This window comes from Nuphar pumila, chromosome 1 (assembly GCF_984573655.1).
Source record: "Nuphar pumila chromosome 1, dmNupPumi1.hap1.1, whole genome shotgun sequence".
Taxonomy (NCBI): Eukaryota; Viridiplantae; Streptophyta; class Magnoliopsida; order Nymphaeales; family Nymphaeaceae; genus Nuphar; species Nuphar pumila.
In genome coordinates this window covers 8,030,885-8,055,768 of record NC_143249.1, presented here as the reverse complement: position 1 = coordinate 8,055,768, position 24,884 = coordinate 8,030,885, and the positions used below count along the sequence as shown (strand labels likewise).

Genomic DNA, 24,884 nt, shown 5'->3' with positions numbered 1-24,884 from the left:
ATCTTGAGGTACTCACATGATGTTTTTGAAATAAAAGAAAAAAAAAGCATGCTAAAAGTGGCGATAATGGTTATTTTAATGAAATAAAGTAATAAAAATGATAAAAATAATAAAATAAATTAATAAAACCTTACCTTGGGGCTGCAACAATAATGGAATGAGAAGAGCTGGAGAGAGGAGGAAGACCACGAAAATTTGAGAGAAAAAGAGCCCCCTAACCCCTCTAAAGAGCCCTTATTTATAGTTTTTCAAAACCTCCTTAATTAGGGTTAATTAAGGAGTTTTATTTTTTTAGAACTCTTTCTAATAAATCCAATAAAGGGGGCAATGATTTTTTGGAGAATTATAGCTTAGGTGGGACTCTAATTAATCCCTAATTAACACCTAATTAAATCCTAGAAAGTCCAAATGTGGCATCACCTAGTATGGACCCACATTTGGTTTTTAAAACTTGAATTTAAAACCTTTAAAAACCAATGGTTTAAAACTTAAATAAAATGGATTTTTAAAATTGCGTTTGACTCCTCTAAACCCCTAGCCTAACTAGGACAATGACTAACCCTAGTCTAACCTTGACTTCTTCAAATGTGGCGCCACCCCGAGTGGGCCCCACTTGAATTTTCAAAAACAATTTTAAAACTTAAAAATGAGAGGTTTTTCAAAAGAGATTCAAAAATAGACTTTAAGATTGAAATGTTTGAAATGATACAGGGTCTTGTCTGAGTCAGAACTCCTTTGTATATGGCGCCAACTGAGGGGGGCCCACATCGAAGTTTTGAAAAACATGAAATAAATACTAAAAATGGCTTTAAAAAAGGGTTAAAATCAATAATTGAAATTCAGAATTTTGAAACTAGAGTCTCAAGCGAACTGAAACTCTGGGTTAGAGTTCTGAATTTTTAGGACTCTGAGATTTTGGATTTTAAAAGCCAAATGAAGGAGTTTTTGAAAAGATTTTATGAGAAATGGTGAAACGAGTCAGAAAATACAGCCAAGGTTAGACTCCTAAATCAATCAGAACTCTGAAATAGAGTCCTGAATTAACTGGACTCTACAAAATGACCTAATTTTTGAAAAACAAATGAAAATAAATGAAAATAGAAGTAAAAACAAACTATAGAACAGACTCCTGACTGGATTAGGACTGTGGGACAGAGTCCTGATCGGACTGAAACTCTAGATTTTTTTGGTATTTTCTGAAAAACAGTTGAAAGAACTTGTGAAAATAGTGAAAACAATAACAAATATTAAAATAAAACAGAGTTCTGATTCAACTGAGACTCTGAGGATAGAGTCCTAATTGAACTAAGACTCTCAGATTTTTGGATTTCCTGAGAAAACAAATGAGAGAATTTTGAAAAACAGTTGAAAATAGGATAAAATTGAATTTTTGGTTCAGAGTCCTGACCTGATTAGGACTCTGAGAAAGAGTCCTGATTCGATCAGAACTCTAAGAGTTTTTGGTTTTTTGATAAGTAAATGATGAAATTTAAGCAAAGATTTTGAAAACCAATGAAAATGAAGTATGAAAACCAACTTTGGATAGAGTCCTGATTCGATCAGGACTCTGGGATAAAACCTCAGAATTTTGAAATTCTTTGATAAAAGTATAACAGTTTTGATAGATGGAAAGATTTTTGAAAGATTCTTTCAAAATTGAAATCAGGATCAAAGTCCTGATCCAACTAGGACACTCTGAACAGAGTCCTGTTTTGACTTAAACTCTGAGTTTCTGACTCATTTTGAAAGATTTTGAAAGATTTGATTGAAAATGGATAAAATAGTTATAAAAGATTAGAGTCTTAATCCGATTAAAACTCTGAAGAAGAGTCCTGATCCGACTAGACTCTTGAAGAAGAGTCCTGATCCAACTAAGACTCTGAAATTTTGTCCAAAAGAGAAGATTTTGAAAGGTTTTTTCTGAAAATAGGTGAAAAGGTAGTGAAAAGTAGAGTTTTGATCCGACTAGGACTCTGAAAAAAGAGTCTTGATCCAACTAGGACTCTAAGATTTTGGATAAAACAGAGGAAATCGACAAGGGATATGACCACAACTGTTTAAAATCAGAATGGTGTTTTAAAACGGTTCAAAAAGATTCAAACAGATGAAAATACAGAGTCCTGATCCAACTAGGACTCTAAAGTTTTTGAGATTTTTGATAAATGAAGGAATCCAGAAGCGACACCACCTAAATGGGTCTCATCTGAGAATTGAAATCAGTTGAAAATTGAGTTTAAAATGAATTCAGATTGTTTTCTGAGAAAAACACTTCAAAATATAAGGTCCTGGGGGTTGGCAAATGACACAATGTTGATTAAAAACCCAGGTTTTAAAATTGATTTTGAAAGAAAAGTTTTAAAAGCTCGAATCTGGATTAAATATTTTGAAAACAGAAGTGTTGGATCTCGAAAATGAGATGTAATGACATGTAATGTCATGCAATGCAATGAAATGGTATGTCGAATGCATGCAATGACACATGAAATATATAAACACTGGATGAGTGTGAAAAATTGGGGTGTTTACAGGGACTGACTCCATTTTTTTATTAATACAATTTAGGGTTAGTTAGTATATATATGTGTGATTTTTTTGTAATTTTATTACTTAGATTAGGGTATTTTAGTAATATTATTAATGGGGATGGGGCGGGGTTGAGGCGGGGCGGGAGAAAGTGTAAGTCCATCCCCGCCTTCATCCCCCCGCAGAGATGAATTTTAACCTTCATCTCTGCCTCCATCCCCGTTTCATGCACTTCATCTCCGGTTCAAACGGGGCGAGGCGGGGCCCCGTTTTCCTCCGGTCCACTGCCATCCCTATGTGGGAATGCTTGTTGAAACAAGCATTGCACGTGGCGGACATCCGCTGCGTATATATATTCTGTTGAGATGGGGGGGGGGGACTTTGGACCTACACCCCTGCCCCGTCTCAACATAATTATCCCCATCCTTGTCCCCGCCCCCGCCAAAACACCATCCCATACAGAAATCAAAACCCTAAAACCCCCTCAAAATAACCTAACGTCATTCCATACACCAAATCAGAAATTCACAAAACAAATAACCATAAAATACACAGAATATATATAATAACAATCACAAAAAGAAGAAAAAGAAAAATCATACATGTAAAAGAAGTCCAAAACCTAGCTCGATCGGTCATCGTCGATGATGAAAACTCCGCAAAGAAAAGAAGAAACTCCTTTTCCTCGGCAGGAAGAGGGGGCGATCCATCACGAGAAGCAAAGACCTCTCTTTCTTTTTTTTCGCAGGGAGGAGAAGGCGAATGCGGCAAAGGGAGACACACACTCTCTCTCTCTCTCTGGCGGCGAGTCGGGGACTGACTCCATTTTTTTATTAATGCAGTTTAGGGTTAGTTAGTATATATATGTGTGGTTTTTTTGTAATTTTATTACTTAGGTTAGGGTATTTTAGTAATATTATTAATGGGGATGGGGCGGGGCGGGCGAAAGTGTAAGTCCATCCCGCCTTCATCCCCGCGCGGGGATGAATTTTAACCTTCATCCCCGTTTCATGCACTTCATCTCCGGTTCAAACGGGGCAAGGCGGGGCGGGGCCCCGTTTTCCCCCAGTCTATTGCCATCCCTAAGTGGGAATGCTTGTTGAAACAAGCATTGCACATGGCGGACATCCGCTGCGTATCTAAAACGCCCTTTCACCATTGCACCTCCTATTACGAAAAGAATATGATGGGGTTTTAGTACTTAATTTGATTAGGTTCTTTATTTGATATTTTACTATTAGGGCTTTGAATCATTTTTTTTAAATTGGTGTTTTTTTGTAGTTAATTTGATTAGCACTTTTTATTTGATTTTTTATTATTAGGGTTTTAAATCAATTTTTTTAAGTAAAACTTTTTGTAGTTAATTTGATTAGGGTTTTTCTTTTATTTGACTATGGCTGTTTTTTATTAGGTTTGAATTAGGGTTTTTTAGTTAATTTTATAGTTATTTTTTCTTATAGTTTAAGGTTTTTGATTCATTTATCATTTATTTTCTTGCATTTTAAGGTTTTATGATTTAATAGGGTTTGATAAATTGATTTTTCTAGTTGATTTGATTTTAAGGTTTGATATTTTTATGATAAACTTTCATAATTAGGTATAGTATGACATTGATTAAATCATTTATATATATCAAAAAATATTTAATTCTTATTTTTTTTCAAATTAGTCAAATTTTAAATATTCTTTAGTTTTTAGATCCAATCTGAGATTTATATTTGGGGCTAAAATTCATAATGAGCATGTTAAAGCACTCATATTGTTGGGAAGATTGATTTGTACAATCCAAAATGAAGTTATCTGACCCATTGCCCTTGTGTGTTCATATTGTCCAGACTGCGTAAAACAAACCTTGGATACAAGGAGCACATTTTATACAGTCGAAATGAATGTTGGCCTTAGTGCAGTTGTTATATAACATTTAAAAATATGAGTTTTATCTATCATGTTCATTCGTTTCATCCAATCTTGGACGAGGCATCAAACAAGCCTTTACGATCGCACCGAGAATCCTTTTTGTGATTGTACATAAACACCCACCAACCAGTCATACATGCATTTTATGTAGGGTTGCAATCGGATTGGATTTAGGGTCTAGGTTTGATCTGACACTAGATCCAACTTTTGATGATTGATTGATTGGGTTTGGTTGCTGATAAGGATGCAAATTGTTCGAATTCAGGTTGAAGGTTTTTGCAATTTTTAGCTTTTTTTTATTTGATTCTATCTGAATCCCCATATATTTAGTTGCTCCAAATTCAAACTATTTGCATCCCTAGTTGCAAGATCTGGTTAAAAAACACATGGTGAATTTCTAAATCCTAATATGGTCCAGCATTATTTGTTGTGAATTCAACCCATTTATAAAACATATTTTTTTTATAGACCATGAGAAATTTTGAAAGAGAAAGATGTAGGAAAAGTGATGCAAAATGGAAAATCAGTACATATTTTTTGGCTCTTCCAAACAAAAGAGACTTTTTAGCTGAGAGTTTTTTCTAAATAATACACTTTTTTATAGAAAACATTCATCCATGGGGATGGTGGAGGAATGTTCCGTACCAAGAGAAATTTTATTTTTACACTCTCCACCACCCATCTCACCACCACTACCCACCCACCATCTCACCACCACCCTCCTCCTCCTCTCTCTCAATTTTTTTATATTTTTCCACTATGTTTTTCTCATGTTATACAAACAAATGAAAAACTTTCTTTTGGAGAACTTCTCATATCAAAAACTCTCATAGGCAAAACTTTCTTTTTCTATAAGAGTTTTTCTCTTACAAAAGTACCCTATATCTATTGAATTTACTTTTGAACTGGTCAGAATATGATAATCAGCCTCATTTGCACTCTAAGGGGCATTTGCAACCCCCAATGCGAGCTTCGGGAACACATCCTATTAATTTGGAGCAAAACATATCATGTTGGGGCCATTTTGTCCCTGGAAACAACCTTTGTAAGTGCAAGACAACTTGCCCTCGAAGACTACACTGTTCCAAGACAGTTTCTGTTTTGCATTTCAAACATACCCTAAGGGCACATTTGAAAGCGAGAAGGATGTAGGAAAAATGATGCAAAATGAAAATCATTACGAATTTTTCGCTCCTTCCAGAATCCAAACGCCCTAAGTACATTTTTTGATAGAAAACATTCCTCCCTGAGGAAGGGGGTGAAAGAATGTTTCCTACCGAGAGAAATTTTTTTTACACACCTCACCGTCCATCTCACCACCGCCCTCCTCCCTCCTCCTCCTCTCTAATTTTTTCACATTTTCTCATTCTATTCTTCTCATGCTTACAAACATGCAAACAACTTTCTTTTGAAAAACTTTTCATATAAAAAACTCTTGTAGGCAAAACTTTCTTTTCCTATGAGTTTTTCTCTCTTGCAAACGTGCCCTAAGTGTATGACCTGCATCTGAGTCTCTTGAATCTTAGAATGAGCCCAAGCTCCTGGTATCTTTTATTCTAAAAAGTATATACTTTTCTAAAAGCATATAAAAGATTAAAGAAGACATTTTTATGTGGCGGCGCTGCATGCATAAACATGCAGATCCGCTGTGATGACCATCCATCTCAACATACCCATGTCGAGAAATGCCATGATGGGTGACTGTCAACGTGGTTATTGCTTGCCCACCATGCAGCGATGATCCATATAAAAAATAGTAGTACTTCGTGTAAAAACTTACTACTTGGCATATCAATTTGCTGTATAAGCTTGAATTTTTGTAAAAAAACCTCCGCTTTTTCTGGATTTTTGTTTTCATTAGATCACACAACAATATGCAATCACGTAGTACCCGTAATGTGGGCCCTCTTAATTCTGTTTTAAGATCAGAGACCTGACCGCGTTGGCTTTGTCTGCTGTACTTAGGGTTGATGTCCATGAAGCATAAAATTCTGTGGGCTTGCCCCTTGGTTTCCAATTTCTAAATGCAGTTTCACAATGTTAGAGGTTATGTTAATATGAAATTGTGTCTGCCACATTCATGGATTTCCAAGTTTTTTTTTAGATAGTCCAAGGGAAAAAAATCTTATTAAAAAGATATACTACATTTTGGTAGAACTTTGATTTCAGCTCCTTAGTCAAAGGTGGGATTAGTTGAGAAGGTGCATTTTTTAGAGAAAAATATCCTAGTTTATCCCACTTTTTTGGATAAGACGATGCATCCAAATCTATCGTATGTATAAAACTCAAATTCAGCTTTAAATTATTAGAAATTAGGGATGTTAATAAATCGGATTTTATTTGTTATCTGACCAAATCTGACAGTATTTAGCCAGATTTGTTTAGCCAAAATCATATCAAATTATAATAGAATGCAAATATGACTTAGATTGGATTTGGAGGGCAACCCTCCCCACCCCACCTTGACCCAAACATCTTTATTGGTGAGGATGGACACTTGCTCACCCTGCCCCATACTTAGCTAGGGATGGCAGTGGACCGGGGGGAAATAGGGCCTTGCCTCATTTGGACCGGGGATAGAGGACTTAAAACGGGGATGACGGTCCAGATTTTGAGATGGGGCAGGGGTGGAGACCTTGTCCCCCGCCCCTGCCCCAGTCCACTGCCATCCTTAAGCTCTTCCCAAGATTACCCCTTCCCCCCTTTTCATCACTGCCCCTACCCACCAGAGAGTGCACTTAGCTTTGATCTTGCAGCAAGGGATTTGCCCTCTTGGGTTTTAATTTGAACTCATGACATCTCATCAACTTGGTGATATACCAAATAAACCAAGCCAGCCACATTTTTAATTAATATTTAGTTTATTAGCTGTCTGATGTGTTCTTTGAGGGGGCATTTCAATCCCCATCCTCTGGACACACTGAGCACAGACCCCATGCTCGTCTGTGCTTCCACGCAAATGCGGGATGCACAGGTGCTAGTTTGGTGCATCCCGCAGATGCCGTGCCCCCACCCTTCCCCCACACGGAACTGTGGTGGACCGACAATAAAAACAATATATATATATATGTTTTTATTGTGTGTAGATGCAGCAGGACAGCATGTCCTGGAACATCCATGGTCAGTACAGGACAGGAAGCGCTGTCCTGTCCAACACTGACGGGATTCAAACGCAGATCTCCTTATTGCCAAGTTAGGGTTGCCTATCAGGCAATCACCAATCAAAAGTCAATGTATACCAATCACACGCGAATGAGATGCCCATAACTCAGATGGGCCCCACCTTCATTTTCGATGCTGTTGTTCAGTCCATGATCACAAAATCTCATTCTCCGGAAAATAACAGGGAGAAAATTTCTGCAATTTTGAAATTTGAGAAAGATCTGATATATAAATGCATAATATTAGAAGTATTAAAAAAATCTACAAAAGGTGTTTTATTGTGTTAATAATGTGATAAAAATATTATATTTTTTTTAAATAGGGAATATTTTGACATTATCATTTATTTGGAGCATAATGTTGCCCTTTGAAAATATCTTATTAAAATGATGATGGCATTTTCAAAATATCAGCAATATTTGTGCCTATTGCTCAGGCTTACACTGACTGGAAGAGAGCCATATAGGATGTTTTTGTCCCGTGGTGAAGGTGAATCTCATGTAAAGTACCCTTGATGGAACAAAGGTGTAGCTCTAACCTAGGGATGTAAACGCTTCAGATTTGGATCGGATGTATCCAATACTAGATCCCGACTACTCGGAAGTTGCCTAAACAGATTGGGACTCGGATGGTGAAAACTCGTACCAAATCCCCTTTTTAACATGTAATTGGATTCGGATATCCGTCAAATCCACATATCTGTCGGATTCAGTGGCAAAAAACCAAAACTATATCTGCATCCAATTATAATCAATACGGTTTCAACTTACCAAATCTGGCTAAACAAAGTCGGTTTCGGTCAGATAATCCAATCCAATGACATCCCTAGTCTCACCTGATTTGCACTCAATAACGTGCACCATTAATCTGCACAGCTCAAATCATACAAACTGAACAATACGCTAGGCCTAAATAAGGATGCAAACGGTTAGGATTCAGGTTAGATATCCAACCAAACCCGAATCCCTTTAGTTGGATTCAGTAGTCAAAATGAACTCCCATTAAAAATCAAATCCAGATTCAGTATCAAATCATGTATTCAAATCAGACTAAAATCCAGAACAAAATACATGTAAATATTGGCTTTTAAGCAAGTTCGATTCAAAATTAGCTTTGTTTGATTTCTATTTGACTACGGATCCAGATCCAAAATGATTATGTTATATCTAATTAAGTCCAACTTGATAATGACTTGATCTGACGGGAATCCAACCCATTTGCAACCCTACTTGAGATTCATCTTTTTTTCTATGAAGGAAACTGCCATAGGAATCAGACCTAGTTTCGCTGGCTAAACCTGCCTCACTCATAGTTGATGTCAAGGGCTTATCCCTTGCCCTCATTAATGCAAGGGCTGATGATCATGGGTAGGGTGTCAATGGGTCGGGTTTATCCAGACCCAACCCGAACCAAATCCTATAGGGACCGGTTATGGTGATAAATAAGAAGACCCGGTTAAGACCTGGGTCCAGACACAAATATCCGATTATACATGGACCCAGGTATGGTTTGTGAAATTTTATACCAGACTAGGGGTGGCAATCGGGTCGGGTTGGCATGTCAGCATACCTCAACCCGAACCCGACCCGTTTATTAAACGGGTCGGCTGTGGCAAACACGAACCCGACCCGTTTAATAAACGGGTAACCCGACACGACCCGCCAACCCATTTAATAAATGGGTTGGGTCGGGTAAACGGGTTTTCAGGTTCGCGGGTCAGGTTGGCGGGTTGACCCACCCGCCTAACCCGTTTATTAAACGGGTCAGCCAGGTTGGCGGGTTGGCATACCCCCAACCCGAACCCGACTTGTTTAATAAACGGGTTACACAGGTCGACCCGTTTATTAAACGGGTTGGCTTAAGCCCAACCCGAACCCGCCTAAGAGGCGGGTTGGCGGGTCGTGTCAGAAATTGCCACCCTTATACCAGACTCGGGCGCGACCTGAGTTCTGATCAAGAACCGCAATTTTTTAATGTAAAAATGATAAAAAAAATTTGTTTTAAAGGTTCTGGCCCGGGTCTGGTTCATGTAGTTCTTATCGTATCCAAGTATGGTTTCTCTTATGGTGCGTCTGATTAGACTTGGATCCGAACACAATACCATACCCGAAAATCAAGGCTAAGTCTGATTCCACCTGGTTGGGAATGAAACCTGATCACCCGTCTAGTGCCCAAGGCCCCTTTCACTGCACCAAACCTTTAAGATCCATCTGGAAACTGGAATTCAGCAATACCTCAAGATCTCAAGATTTTTTTAAGAGAAGATGATTGTTTTGTATTATTTGAACCTGTTCTATTATAATATGTGAAGGGACCAGTGGCCGTTTTGTACTTGCTCACGGCACTGCCAACGTCACTTTCTGACCACATGAAATTTAATTATTCCTTTGCTTCACTTTCTCTTCTCCAAACTTTTCATATAGTTTTTGTACCACTAGAGTTATTTACAAAAAGCTGCTTAATAACACCATTATTACATTTAACTACCTACTTTTATAAGATATATCAAATACAAGCTTGGCCTTAAAACAGTCGCTAGACCTTTTTCAGTAAAAAAAAAACTAAAGTGGCCCATTATTAAATTTTAATTAACAAAAGACCATAAGATAACTGTCAACGGGTCAGGTTTGTTTCAGATACCCAACCCGACCCGGGTTCATATTTTTGGGTCTGGTAAAAAAGTAGAGACCCGTACAAATTATTACCGGGTATGGTTAGCGTGTGAGATACCCGACCCGGTAAAAACATATTTCATTTTTTAATGTTTGGGTATGGTACCTGACCCATACCCTCTTGAATGCCAAGATATATCCTTACCTTTAAAAAGAGAACGTGCTGAGAATGGAACTCATCCCCCTGGAGTATGAGACGAAGGCTTCCGCAATATATTTTGAAAAAATAGGACAAGCGGACATTTTTTATGGTTTTTAAATCAATAAAAAAATAATTTTGGTATTGTAATATAAAAATGTCTATATTTTTATTGAATATTGGTAATATACAATAAATGTATTTTGTATTGAAATATTTAAAATTTAGTAAAATAACGTTCATAAATGTCAGAGTCCATAATTGGAGTGTCATAACGTGTCCAATCGTGTCTCCATGACACGCTACTCAGCCAAAATGCTGTGTTCCTGCGACATGGCTTGGTTTGAGTTTCGTACTTTGGGAGCTTGTGATGTTTGAAACAAGGAAAGGTGTGTTGGATGCAGATTGGATATTGTATCCAATTATAATTGGATCCAAATGAAAGCGAAAGCACGCATCCTTCAGATTTGAGCTCTGAAATTGGCGTTTGGATCCATACTTAGTCCATAAGTCACAATTTGCAGTGGGTATACTGCACTCAGATTCAAATTCTAGGATTGAAACCATGCTTTTGGTAAATACGGATCCATGTGGATGCCTTCATGATTGGCTTGAACCCAACCTTGCTTGGAATGATGCCCAAAGCCTTTATGGACATTTAATAGAACGGGTCAAGTGTGAGAACCTTGGCCAAGGGTATGTTTGATCTCTTGTCCAGGGTTGGATGAAATGAACAAAAAGAACTGAACATGACATTGGTTATGTTCGTTCCGTAACAACTGTTTCAAGTCTAATGTTTGTTTCGACCATTCTCCCGTCTATGTTCCAAAGTTCAACGTTTGTTTCAGACATCATGACCATTACACTAAAAAAATGTTTAAAGAAAATAAAATAAAAATAAAAAAAGGAGAAGAAGAAGAATACCCTAATCAAGATTTTAATCAAGAAGAAAAAGATTAAAGAAAATCAAAAGAAAAAATAAAATAAAATAAAAGAAGAAAAGAAGAAGAAAAATATCATAATAAAGATTTTAATCAAGAAAAAGAACAAAAGAGAATAAAAAAGAGAGATACCCTAATCAAATCTAACCTAATAAAAAAAGGAGAGTAACAGGAACTGACATAATCAATGAAAACCCTAAATAATGAAAACCAAGAAGAAGAAAATAAAAATAAAAATGAAGAACCAAGAAGAAGAAGAAGAAGAAGGGGGAGAGACAGAAAAATAAGAACGAAGAAGGGGAAGAAAAATGAAAAAGAAGAAAAAAAATGAAGAAAAAGAATGAAGAAAAAAAATGAAAAAGAACGAAGAAGAAAAAGGGAGAAACAAAGAGAGAATCGTGCTCGATCGTCTGTGGCCTCGCCCAACTTGCAAAAGAGAGATAGATAGATAGTCGGGGGGACCCCTTCTTCCAACTTTTTTTTTCGTAACACCCCCCTGTTCCCCGCATCCAGTTCTTGTTCTTTTTGTAACAAGGAAATGGGTCAGGGTTTTTTGGACAGGCAAAACGCGTTCACATCCAACATTCGTTGGAATCTCTGTTCCAGCGAGATTTTCGTCTGAATCCCGCTGGGAACGGTGTATCAAACATACCCTAAAAGTAGAATGTCACAAAATGCTTGAGCTTAAGAGACTTATGTTATGTTCCATAGGGGTGTAACTAGGTTGGGTTTTGGGTATTGTAAATGAAGACCCAAAGCCGTTTAGATCCAACCCATTATTTTATACCCTAACAAAATGGTTTTTTATAATGTAAAATTGAATCAACAGGAACCCGATCCAATTATCTACCTGAAGCTATTTTATTCTTGAATTGACTCAAACCTGAACCCGATTTGTATCCCAACCAACTTGAACCCGAACCAATTATGTACTCAAATCTGTCTCATACCCGAACGGACTCAACACATACACGATACATTTTGAATATGGGGGTGTCTTTAATGTCTTTCTATTTATACTTGAAAAGATCGGTTGGCATTGAGATTTTCTTTTTATATTTAGATTTTTGGCATTACTTAGAAATTAGAATAGTTAATAAACTTCTCATGTGTGGCCTATAAACTTTTTAATTGATATTTGATTCCTTAAATTTTAGATATTTTTTATTGAAATTTTATATATATTTGATTGGCAGGTAATTAAGTCCAATTACCAATCATGTCAACACCTGAGCTCCAACCTATTAAAACCCAAACCTGTTAAACCACATAGGTCTACATTTTTCAGCCACACCCAAAACCAAACTCAGAACCGAATCAAAATGGATTGGGTCTAGGCCTAATTTTTATACCTCATTAAAAAAGTGGTCATTTGAAGACTCTACCCGATACATGCCTGAACGTCTGAACCCATCCACCTATATGGATCTATAATTTTTAGTCATACCAGACCTAGACCCGGACTCAAATTAGATTGGATCGAGTTTGGGTTTAACTTTTAGACCTGATTTAAAATTTGAATTTCTGATAAATCCGACCCGATTATGGTGGAGCGTAGCTTCGTAGGTGGGGGAATGACGTTTAAGAAAACATGACAATACGTCAGTTCGAGCTGTCTTAATTTGTTTGTTAAAGAGCTGACATTAATATACTATTAATGAAAAACTGCCCAAGGGTGTCGTGTCCGAATCCTATTGAGCGTATCCATGTGACTAGACCTTTTTTTCCAAACACACACATGAAGGAGATATAACTTTTCTCTATTTAAACCTTCCGGACAGATGCTTTAATGGGGGGGCCTCAAATGTCGCCCACCACCCATTTGGAATTACTCATCACTCACAATAATTGCATTTTTAACACACACACACACACACCCCTTAATTAATCCCCCACCTGGAACTCCTCCCCCCTAAAATTGGGCCATTTTCTCTTCCACTCCTTTTCTCCCCAATTTCATCTTTTAGTCATGGCTGAAGACTAGAAGCTTTTTAGCTCTCTTCCCTCTTTCCTTTTTGATCGTTTCTCCTCCTTTCGGTTCTCTCTGAAGCGAAAATTGTGTGGGGTTTCTGTATATTCTTGGTTTATCTCTTTGTATTCTTCGATTGTGTATCTTTCTCTCTCTTTCTATCGAGTTTTTTTTTCTTTTCCCATTGTGGGTAGTTCTGCTTTTGTGTTTTTCTGAATTTTTGATCTTGTTGTCTGTCTTTGGTTTTGAGGAATCTAAATATATCGGCGGGCTTCTCTTTTTGAAGGGTGGTGCAATTGGGTTTTTTTTCTTTTTTGGGGTTGTGGTATTTGTTCTCATCTTGGGGGCGTTTTTGCATGGATGGTTTCTTGCTTTTCGTGAGGAGAATAGGAATTGGGGATTTGGGTGTGTTGGGTATCTGAAGGTTGTTTGTTTGGAGGGAAGAAGGCATAGAGAAAGTAAGTGAGAGGAATATTGTTGGAGGGAAATTGAGGTCGGTGGAATAGTTGGTTTTTGTTGATTGGGGAATTGAGAGGAGGGGTTTTTGCTTCCATGGATGAAGATGGTGGTCGAAAGTCTTCGATTGCACCACTTTCCTGCTCGACGAAGCGGCCTTCTGGCTCGGGCTTTCGCGGTGGGGCAGATGGTAAGCCCGATCATCGGTTGAATCGAGGTGTTGGTGGTCAGAGTTCTGAATTGGGTTGTCTTAGCAACGGGGCAATACCGGCCTTGGAGAGAGGGGTGAGTTCGGAGATGGTTATTAAGGACGGGATTAAGATGAGCCGGGTGGACTGGATCGAGTTGGGGAGAAGATTTCAGAATGCCGTTAGCTCTCACGATTGGCTTTTGGCGGAGAGATTGATCCCGTGCGCAGACCGGCGGAGGCTGAACGACGCGTTGTGCATCGCGTTGGATTCGATTTGGTTCCTTCAGACGGAATCAGATTTGGAGGGTGTCACTGGATTGATTCATGAGCTTATCTCTTGTGGGGCTAATGATTTCACGCGGGCTGTTCTCAGGACTTCGTTTCTTGCCTCGTGTGTATCCGTATGCAGATCGCGTGTGATGAGCTTGACAGACACGGTCAATGTTATGGCCCAAAGGTATGGTTTTGTTGTTTGCAGCAAAATTCTCTCTTTTTGGTGATCTCAAAGTGCTTCTTGTGCGTTTCATTTTTATCTACTGAGTTTGAAGTTTGTGCATGTGAGGAACAATATATACCCTGTAAATGGAGCAATCAGTGCAATGTGTTATGTTCTTTCACATTTGGCTGTAGTATGCATATGAAATTCTTCATATTGCTAGCCGCTACTAGTTTTTCTTTTCCCCTAAGATTTTGTTCTCTTTAGTGCTTGTATCCTCTATAAATATGGGATCCCCCATGTTATTTGCATGTTTTTATTAAACATTTCTAGTGAATAAAACTTTATTTTTTTTATAGTGCTTTGCTCTCTTGTGATTGCCCATTAGTGGCTATTATGAGTATAATTTAAACTCTTATATTTTCCCTTAAGTGGCTTGTGTATTGTCCCTTGGTGGACAAGTGCTTGTCAACATCATTTTGTTTCTTGTATGCCCTTAGTGGCCTTATCTTTGTAATATTTCTTGTTTCATTACATGGTATAAGAGTCATAGGCTCTTGAGATCCTATTGTGCTTTTCTAAAGCTCGTGGTTGCAGTAAAGAAGAGGTCTTCTCCAAGTTATTAGCTTTATCCTCCAAAGATAGCCGAAAAGGAACCTGTGATGGTGATCACCTTCAAACTCAATGATTCAAACTACCTTATGTGGGCTGCCGCCATGAAAAATCACCTCAAAAGAAATAAGCTTTGGGGGTACGTGAGTGACACTACTTGTAAGCCACAACTCATACTCACAAAGAAAGATCAAGATCAAATTAGAGCTCTTGATGACGATGAACGAGAGAAGGCTCTTAAAGAATATATCACCAAAATGGAGGATTGGGAAGCCGAGAACGCTCAAGTTCTATCTTGGTTTCTAAATAGCATGGAACTAAAGATAGTCGCCAACATTGTCAAGTTCAAAAAGGCTTGCAATGTTTGGGTCTTTCTCAAAAGTATGTTTGTGCAAAGAGACTTAGAACGACAATAATTTCTCCATGAGAATATCCTGACCACGAAACAAGAAGATAAGAATGAGGGACTATTATGGAACCTACCCCTCTATGGGATGAATTGGCCTTGCTTGAACCCAATTGGGAAGGCCCGACCATCTAAATGAGGCAAAAACTGTTGGAAAAGGAACACCTCACTTTTCGGTTTGGGTTATGACCCGAATTTGAGCGAATTAGATCCTTAATATTGCATAGGACTATTGCTACCTCTCTTAATGATGCACTTGTCGAAGTATACCAAGCGGAAGCACGGCTTGTCATATCCAAAATAGTAGAGGAAGTTCTTGCCATGTCTAGAACTAACAACATTAAAACATATAAGCCTCCTCACTTTGGAAGAGACAACAATGGTGGAGGGAGAAGGGTGATGTCATTTTTGTAGTGAACCAGAGCTTTCAAACTGAAATGTCCCAAACTCAAGAAGGCAACAACCATTGAAGAATCATAGAAAAAGGGAGATGAGGCAAACAAGAAAGGAAGAGACCGTAAGGATACCATCAACCAATTAACAGGGGTTCTTCAACAATTCCTTAGATCATTTTCAACTTATACTTCCAGAGCCGTCATGTCAACATCTCCTCCCCGTACGTGTTCTTGAATACTTGATTCTAGTGCCTCTTTTCACATGACACCTTTGGAGTCTCTTCTATCCGAATGCAGTGAACCTTTTTATAACTCTTGTGTTTCTACTGCGGATGAAACTATTTTAGAAATTAAAAGCATTGATATTTCAAAAGATTTTCAAGTTCCTAAAGTTAAACTTGTCCCCAAACTTAATTTAAAGTTATTTTCTGTATCTCAAATTTTGGATTGTGGGTATGAGCTATGAGTTTTTTTCTCATCTAAAAAGTGTTGGGTGGAGGATCGTCAGTCAGGGAAGCTGATTGCAGATGGCCATAGGAGGGGAGATCTTTACTACATGGATTTTCTTCATATTCCCAAAGAATCTTTTTGTAATTTTGTAAAGAAAAAAGATATTGATTTATGGCACAAAAGATTGGACCATCCAAATGTATCTAAATTGTCTCTTTTTTCTTTTTTGAAAGCTTAGTATATTGAAAAAAAATTATGTGTAATGATTGCATTCTTGAAAAAGTGAAATACATTCCATTTAGTTCTAGAACCTTTGTCTTCCTAAAACATTTTGAACTTGTGCATTCGGATGTATGGGGACCGGCTCCCGTCATATCAAAAGGAGGATTTTCTTATTATGTTGTGTTTATTGATAATTATACTAGATATACTTGAATTTATTTTCTTAGGCTAAAATCCAAAGTTTTTCCATGAAGCTTGTGAAAAATCAATTTCAAACAAATATTGTCATATTTCAATCCTACTAAGGTAGGTATTTATCCAATGATTTTAAAAATTATTTGAAAGAAAACGATATTACACATCAAAGATCTTGTCTGAACACTCTACAACAAAATGGTTTGGCCAAAAGAAAACATCATCATATCATTGAAACCACGAGAACTTTGCTTATTTCAAAGAATGTTCCAAAAAACTTTTGGGCCAAAGCTGCACTAACCGCAATGTATCTTATAAACTGAATTCCTTCATCTTCTTTGCAAAATATCTCTCCAATTGAAAAACTCTACCAAACCACTCTCGAATTAAGTAGATTAAGAGTTTTTTTATGTAAATGTTTTGTACTTATTAAAAAGAAGGATAAACTCTCTGCTAAAGCCATTGAATGTGTGTTCCTTAGTTATGTGAAAAACCAAAAAGGATATAGATGCTATGAATTGAAAAATAACAAATTATATGTTTCAAGAAACGTAAATTTCCTTGAAAAGGAAAATGATTTTTATATGAATAAGCCTAAGGATGACACTAAGTACTCTTATCTATTTGATTTGTTACCAAAGAATGATAAATCTAATGATGAATTAGAGATTGAGAATGGTAAAAACACACATATTAATGATTTGAGTGATTCTTTAAATGGTGATATGTTGAATCATGATATTCAAACATATTCTAGAAGAACTATTGAGAATCCTCCATGTGCACTTGATATACACAAAATCAATCATGTGAACTACCTAGTATTAGGAAATCCAATCGAACCTCTAGGCCTCTAGATATGTTTGTGTCCTATGAGTCATTTTCATTGGGGTATAGAGTCCTCTTATGTCCATTCACTCTTTTCATGAACCCTCAACCTACAATGGCGCCAAAGTTATTCCCAAATGGGTAGATGCCATGAATCTAGAATTAAGAACCATAGAAAAAGAAAAAACTTGAGAAATTCAATCTCTACCTATAGGAAAAAAGATTATAAGATGCATGTGGGTTTACATGGTTAAAACTAAAAGGGGTGAATCTTTATAAAGATATAAGGTTAGGTTATTGGCCAAAGCTTACTCTCAAGAGTATGGTATTGATTACAAGGAAACCTTCGCACCCGTAGCACATATGACTAGTATAAAGACTCTTATTGTCTTAGCATCTATTAGGAAGTGGTTTGTCTACCAACTATATGTTAAGAATGTATTCTTGAATGATGACCTAAATAAGGAAATGTACATGGATCCTCCTCTCGGTCTTGAGATCGAGTGAAAAAAAGTTCTTTGTTTGAGAAAAAAGTTTTATATGGCCTTAAGCATGCCCCTAAAGCTTGGTATGATAGATTTAGAAAGGTGATGTTAAATTTGGGTTATAGATCTTGTTATACTGGCATTGTTCTTTTGTCAAAGATACAGGTTCTAACGTCGTTATTCTTTTATTGTTCATGAACGATATGATCATTATAGGAAGTGATAAAAGGGGAGTTTATGAAATTAAAATAATTCTTAAAAAACATTTTGACATGTTTGATCTTGGCTATTTGAGATATGTTTTAGGTATAAAAGTGTCGTACTCTCCCAGAGGATATATTCTATCTCAAATGAAGTTGGCTACATATATTATTGTCAAATCAGGAATATCAGATGACAAGAAAGTAGATATGTTGGAGGTTGTTAATATGAAATTAAGACTGGAAGATAAAACTCTTCTTGAAGATCCAACATCATATCAACAACTGTTCGGGTCTCTAACTTGTTCATTACAAAACCGAACATTGTTTATGTTCATTCAGCAAACCGGTTTTAGCATGCACCAACCAGTGCATATGAGTGCCTTTTTAGGATATAGATACATAAAAAATACTATATCCAAAGGATTTCTTATACTAATGCAAATTAAAGATAAATTCCTTTTGAAAGTCTCAATTACTGAATTTTGTGTGTTTTTAGGTGACTCTAATATCTTGGAGGTACAAGATGACACATTCTCTTTATCATCAACGGAAGTTGAATATCGTGTATGACAACAACTATGAAGATTATTTGGCTGAAAAGTCTTCTCAAAGATATGAGAGTCGTCATTTTTAGTCCTTAGAAGTTGTGTTTCCACAAAAAAAAATGTTTACATTGCGAGCAACCACACCTTTCATGAACAAACCAAAATAGAGATGGACTCTTATTATGTCAGAGAAGAATACTTGAGAGAAACAATTGAATTGCCTTATGTAACTTTCGAATGTCAGCTAACGGATTTTTTTTCTTAAGGTCTTACCTTCACCTCGTTTTATTTCTCTTCTTGGCAAAGTTTCGGTTGTCACATCGTAAATTTATGGAATGTTAAATTGCATAAGTATATACATATGTATATACATACTTATATACATACATACTATATATGTGTGTATATATTTATTTTTTGGCTGATTTGTACATGTAATAGGTTATGCCCATTAGGGGCATTTTTGTCTTTTTACTATTTGTAATAGGTTGTTCTCATTAGGGCACTTTTGTACATTTATTTTCTTTTTCTTTTTTTGTTTTTTTATTCTTTTGTTCTAGCCGTTGGGAACTAGCTATTGGACTAGCCCAATGGCTAGTTGGTTAGCCCCTCTTTAGTGCATGTTTCCCTTATAAATATGGGATCTCTCCCATGCTAAGTCACACAGACTCAGCTATAAGGTCGACGCACCCACGTCGACACGCCCCGACACGGGTGCGTCTTCCGGCATGGGGTGGACACGGTCAACCAAGTGTCGGACTCGGTCAACGCACCGGGGCTGAGTCCATCCACATTTTGGACTCAGTCAACTTTGATCGAGTCTATTTTTGTTCATTTTTAGGGCAAAAGACGTATCAAAACTAAAAAAAATGATCTTTTTATATATATATATATATATATATATATTAAAAAAAAATATATAGCCGAGTCTTATTATTGTTATATATATAGTCGTGTCCCCTAATGGGCACAACTTTGACAGTCTTATTATTGTTATATATATATATTAAAATATATATAGCCGTGTCCCCATGTCCAAAAATTTTGAAATTGCTCTGCACCTGTACCCGTACCCGCACCCATGTGACATAGCTCCCATGTTATTTGCATGCTTTTCTTAATCATTGCTAGTGAATAAATCTTAATTTTTTATAGTGTTTTGCTCTCTTGTGCTTGCCCATTAGTGGCTATTGTGAGTGTAATTTGAACTCTTGTATTTGCCCTTAAGTGGCTTGTGTATTGTCCCTTGGTGGACTAGTGCTTGTGCACATCATTTTATTTCTTGTATGCCTTTAGTGGCCTTATCATTGATTGTACTCTTTCTTGTTTCATTACAATGGACATTTGATGAATGTCTGAAACCACACCTGTTCTCCAGTAGCTAGAAAGCACTTTATTATCATTCATTTAACCTCTTGTTTCTGTCATTGGGATTGAATACTCTGGATGGGGTTATCTGTTTGATTGCCTAAAATCAAACAAGTTTTCAAATCACTGAAAGCCTCAAATTTGGAGTCCAACCTTTTCTTCTTTCGTGTGTATTTTTGTTTGGGTTGCTTTGCCACGGTGGGACCCGTGGAAATCCATGAGTTTCTGCAGAAAACTCCAGGTTTCCAAGACACAAACAGACCCTTTTTTAAACAGAGGCAAAGCCATGATTATTCACCAAGTGGCACAATATATACACACACAACATTGTTCCCCACAAAATTTGCTGCATGCTGCCTTGTCTACTCCTGTACTTCCTGAAGGTTCTCTCTCATCTTCAACTCCTGATAGGCCCTATAGCCCCTACAGTGCTATAGTTTTATTGTTGTTGTTGTCGTTGCTACTACTGCTGCTTCCAACCTGGTTCAATCCACTTACTTGCTGCATTTTCTGGATCTCCATAGCATTGTTTTTGTCACTGATATTAAAAAATTATTTAATCTAAAACACACCAACTCTATCTATCCATGCAGACCACATATGCACAGATTTTCTTAACCATCAGCAGGAACAACAGATAGTTACATTTCTCTTCATGCTGACCATGAGAAGGGACCATTACTCAGACCTAGAAGAGCTTACCCCTTAAAATGATCAATTTAGCTACAAGAATCAACAAACTCTTGAGCGTTCACAAAACTGGCGCAGCTAAATCATGACAAGTTCACGACTTTCGCACATTTGGTTCTTCAAGAACCAACTCTACTGACCTTGAACTCTTTTGTCAATGTTTGGGACTATGCAAATGCCTTTGAGGGTTTGCCTCCCGACTTTCGCACATTTGGTTCTTCAAGAACCAACTCTACTGACCTTGAACTCTTTTGTCAGTGTTTGGGACTATGCAAATGCCTTTGAGGGTTTGCGTTTTTCTAAGAAAATTCATCGTCATCAATCCTTATCCATGGGGCCAGCTTTATGAATCTTGTTTCTCCATCCCTTCCTACTTAGAGCTACAACTTCGGTCACCTTACAATTCTTCATATCACCTCTAGTTGCTTCCTTCCAAGTCTTCAATAGCTTTCCTCCTTTCCTAATTCCTGCCACTTGCACCATGTCAACCTTTCTTACTGGTGCAGTAATAGGCATCCATGCAAGCCCAATGTATCCAAACCATCTTTAATGGCATTCTCATAAATAATTATTCCCGTGGAATTAGTTTTTCACATTGTTGAAGCAATCAAAGATTTGTTTACCTTCTTTTTGAGCAAAAAGTGATAAAGAGCCTTATTGTGGTGCATATAGAAGGCACTATTTTCCATCAGCTCATGCTGTTTCAAGATGTTACATCACTGAACTGCATATATGAGAAGCACCATATTACAATATTATGTTTTCACTTGTTGAAATTCTTACTGCAATTTGTGAACATCAGGCTGGGTGAACGTCTTGAAGAATGTAACAGTGATGAGATTTTGAAGGCTGAAAGTGCTGCCAAAGTCCAGAAATTCACAGAATGGGCTCTGAAATGTATTAGCTTTCATTACCGTAATTCTAGAAACAAAAACAAAATGCATCATGGATCAGCTATTGAACTACAGCTTCAGCTGTCTGCATTCAAGTCCTTCTTAGATATGGCTGGTGATCAACTGACAGGGAAGGACTTTGCTGAGGCCTTTGATGCTGCATGCTTTCCTCTTACTCTTTTCTCTAGTGCCATTGATCCTTGTTGGGCTTCCGGGGTTGCATCAAGAGCAATGCAGGTGTTACTTGGATTGTTGGTAGAATGGGGTGCAGATAATGTCAACCAGTGTTTTCTTGAAGCATCTCGTTTTGGAAGCACTGAACTTGTTCGCATTCTGTTACAGGTAAAATGTGGACATTACCATGGTTATATTTTAGTTGCTACAGATAGAAAATGGTGCATTATGACATCAAAAGTGTCATTTACTATTGCTACACACCTATACTATGTTAGGATAAAAATTTCTGGGTTTCTTATCTTTTCCTATGCTCGAGATTTTCTTTAAGTTTTTTCTATTTTCTGCTGCATGTTCATGTGAGTATCAAAATTGCAGGTTTATATTGCATAAAATTCTTTATTCAAGTTTTAGTGTCAAATTTGATCATTGACAACAACAATCAACGGTTTCTTGTTCTTATTCTCACAATTTTGAACTCTGAAGCTTTCTTTTGAGAATTGACATACTTATAATTTGGACTTGAGATCTACCAATTTCTGTTTGTTTCAACAATATCATGTAGAACATTGACATACCATAGTGTATGATAGCCGATCTATTAACATCTCTATGGAGACCAGTAACAGTGACTGTGACATAAAATACCTTTGTTTGGCCTTCTTTGTCCACTAGGGTTGTCAATGGGTTGGGTTCCTGTCCCATTTACATTTCCCAGATCCGACCATATAATATATAGGCGGGTTCAGGTTTGGGTATTTTTCGGGTCAAATATCTGAGATCCCATACCCGACCAGGTTTAATTTTCAGAATCCCGTACTGAATATTATCTAATGAATATTATCCCATACCCGACCATGCAAACCATGTTGGGGTTTTTCCTGCTTTTACCAGCAAAGAAGTGGTCTTATAGTGGGGAAGCATTCAGCTGTTAGACAAGGGCTGTGTTTGATTTTCAGCATATGCTTTTTTTAAGAGGATCCATTTTAGCATTCATGAAGGAATGGGTCGGATATCCAACCCGAATGCCAAACCTGAAATATGCTTTTATCGGGTCAGGTACTTGACATGAGGCTTTTGCACATTAACCATACCTGGACTCGAATCCATTCAGGTTTGAAAATTTGCGCCCAAACCCAATTACATGTATGCATCGTACAATACGTATTGTTATTATGAGGAATATTGATACAATACATGCCGGTATTGTGATACGAGTGTGTATCATATCTATATCGTATGTATCATCAAATACGGAACCGTATCGTATTGTATCTAACGATACAGGGTGAACACACTTAAAAAATGGTTGAATCATAATTTTGCAGTTTTGGGTTTTAAATACCTCTTGTGGGTCGACTCCCTCATTTGTGTATAATCCATTAGAGAGGTATTAACACACGCTAGGACTCGTGAGAGTGATTTGGGGGTTGATCTGTGTGTAAGGAAGAGGGTTTTTGCAATTTGCTAAAGTAAAAGGGCATTTTCACCATTTTTTCACTCAAGGAAGTGATGGCATGGAAATGGGGCACTCAAGTAATGATTGAAAATTGAGTGCAACTATTGTCATAATATTTGTTTATGTAATATGAAAGTATGAGTGACATGTTCTTAATTGCAAGATATTTAATATTTTGCATTGTTCTTGTGAGATAGTGGATGTTTGATGATGTCTTATGTGGCTCATAGAGACATAAATGCTTCATATGTGATTTTATTGTTGTATTTTGTATAATTCATCATTTGATTTTTTTTAGAATTTTTTGAAATGTTTTTATTAAAAATTATGATTTTTTACGATACAATATGCATCTTATTTTGGGCCCGATTGATACGGGTAACAATACAATACAACCTTACAGATCTTTCAATTTTTTGCCAAACCCAATAATATGAACCTGTGTTGGGTCAGGTATTCGAAACAAAACCTGACCCGTTTGACAACCCTAACTGTACCAATCACAATTTTTTTATAAATTTTAAATAAATATTAGAAGAAATTCACGTATGTAGAAACATTCACCTGATATTTTATTTATTCAATTCTTTTTATATTTTGTGATTTTTCAGATCAAATGTAAGTTATGAATAATGAAAGAATCCAAAGCTACTCGATTTCTTTTAGATCCATTTAATGGATCCAATCCAGAAAGAAGACTAAATAAAATCCAGGATACCGACAAGAAAGTTATTTCATATGGATCCAACCGAATTCATCTTGAAGATCCTTAAAATGAGAAGAAAAAAAAAATTATAACTAACAATATAATAATAAAAGGAATATTTGGATCAATGTGGATTTGAATGGATACCCTAATAATTATATGATATTATGTATATATATAATACAAATTTGGATTTGGACCAACTAGGGATCCAAACCCATTCACCTAATAAAATAATATTAGGATATAGTGAAATTTAAATTTAAGAAAGTAAAGGTAAAATAGACTAAGGAGCACCATGAGAATTTTTCATATTAGTTGGAACATTAGAGGAACATTTTTTGGTATTTTCCCTACTTTTATAATATCTAGAGGATGGTAATTTTGAAAGCATATTTAATAAATTGAATTTATAGCTATGTTCGTATTGAAACTTCGAGAAGAAAGGTCTTTGTTTTGTCGGAAACTGAGTTGAAACAAGTTTGCTCGGCAAGTTTCATGGACATGGCTTTTTTGGAATTTGTCGGGGTATTTTGATCATAATGGATAAAATTGTCAACTCCGAGTTGATCGAGAAAGTCAACTACGAAAAAGCTATTTTCGACCATTTTTCTGTTTGACCCAAGGGTAATTTGGGCATATTTGGTTGTTGGGGTATTTTGGTCTTTTTGGATCTGCCTCAGCTAGACACTTGGCATCTTGGACCCAGCCAAGTGTCTAGGCTCCCTGGGGATTTGATTCAAGGAACCAGACTGGACCTAGTTAGCCACAAATTGGGCTAACTAGGCCTAGTTCGCAACCCCTTTGTTTGGAATTGGATCGGATCCGACTCAGACCCATTTTATTTT

The 24,884-nt window shown here is 36.9% G+C and overlaps 1 protein-coding gene across 1 annotated transcript in view; it reads left to right on the top strand.

The window, feature by feature from the left end:
* The first annotated feature begins 13,273 nt into the window (after positions 1 to 13,273).
* Positions 13,274 to 24,884, top strand: part of LOC149847866 (ankyrin repeat protein SKIP35-like) — a 31,379-nt gene continuing 19,768 nt past the window's right edge. The window contains exons 1-2 of the mRNA XM_090005290.1: positions 13,274 to 14,426; positions 21,607 to 22,039. Of these exons, the coding sequence (XP_089861416.1) occupies positions 13,876 to 14,426; positions 21,607 to 22,039 (984 nt within the window). The 5' untranslated portion in view covers positions 13,274 to 13,875. The remainder of the gene's footprint in view (positions 14,427 to 21,606; positions 22,040 to 24,884) is intronic.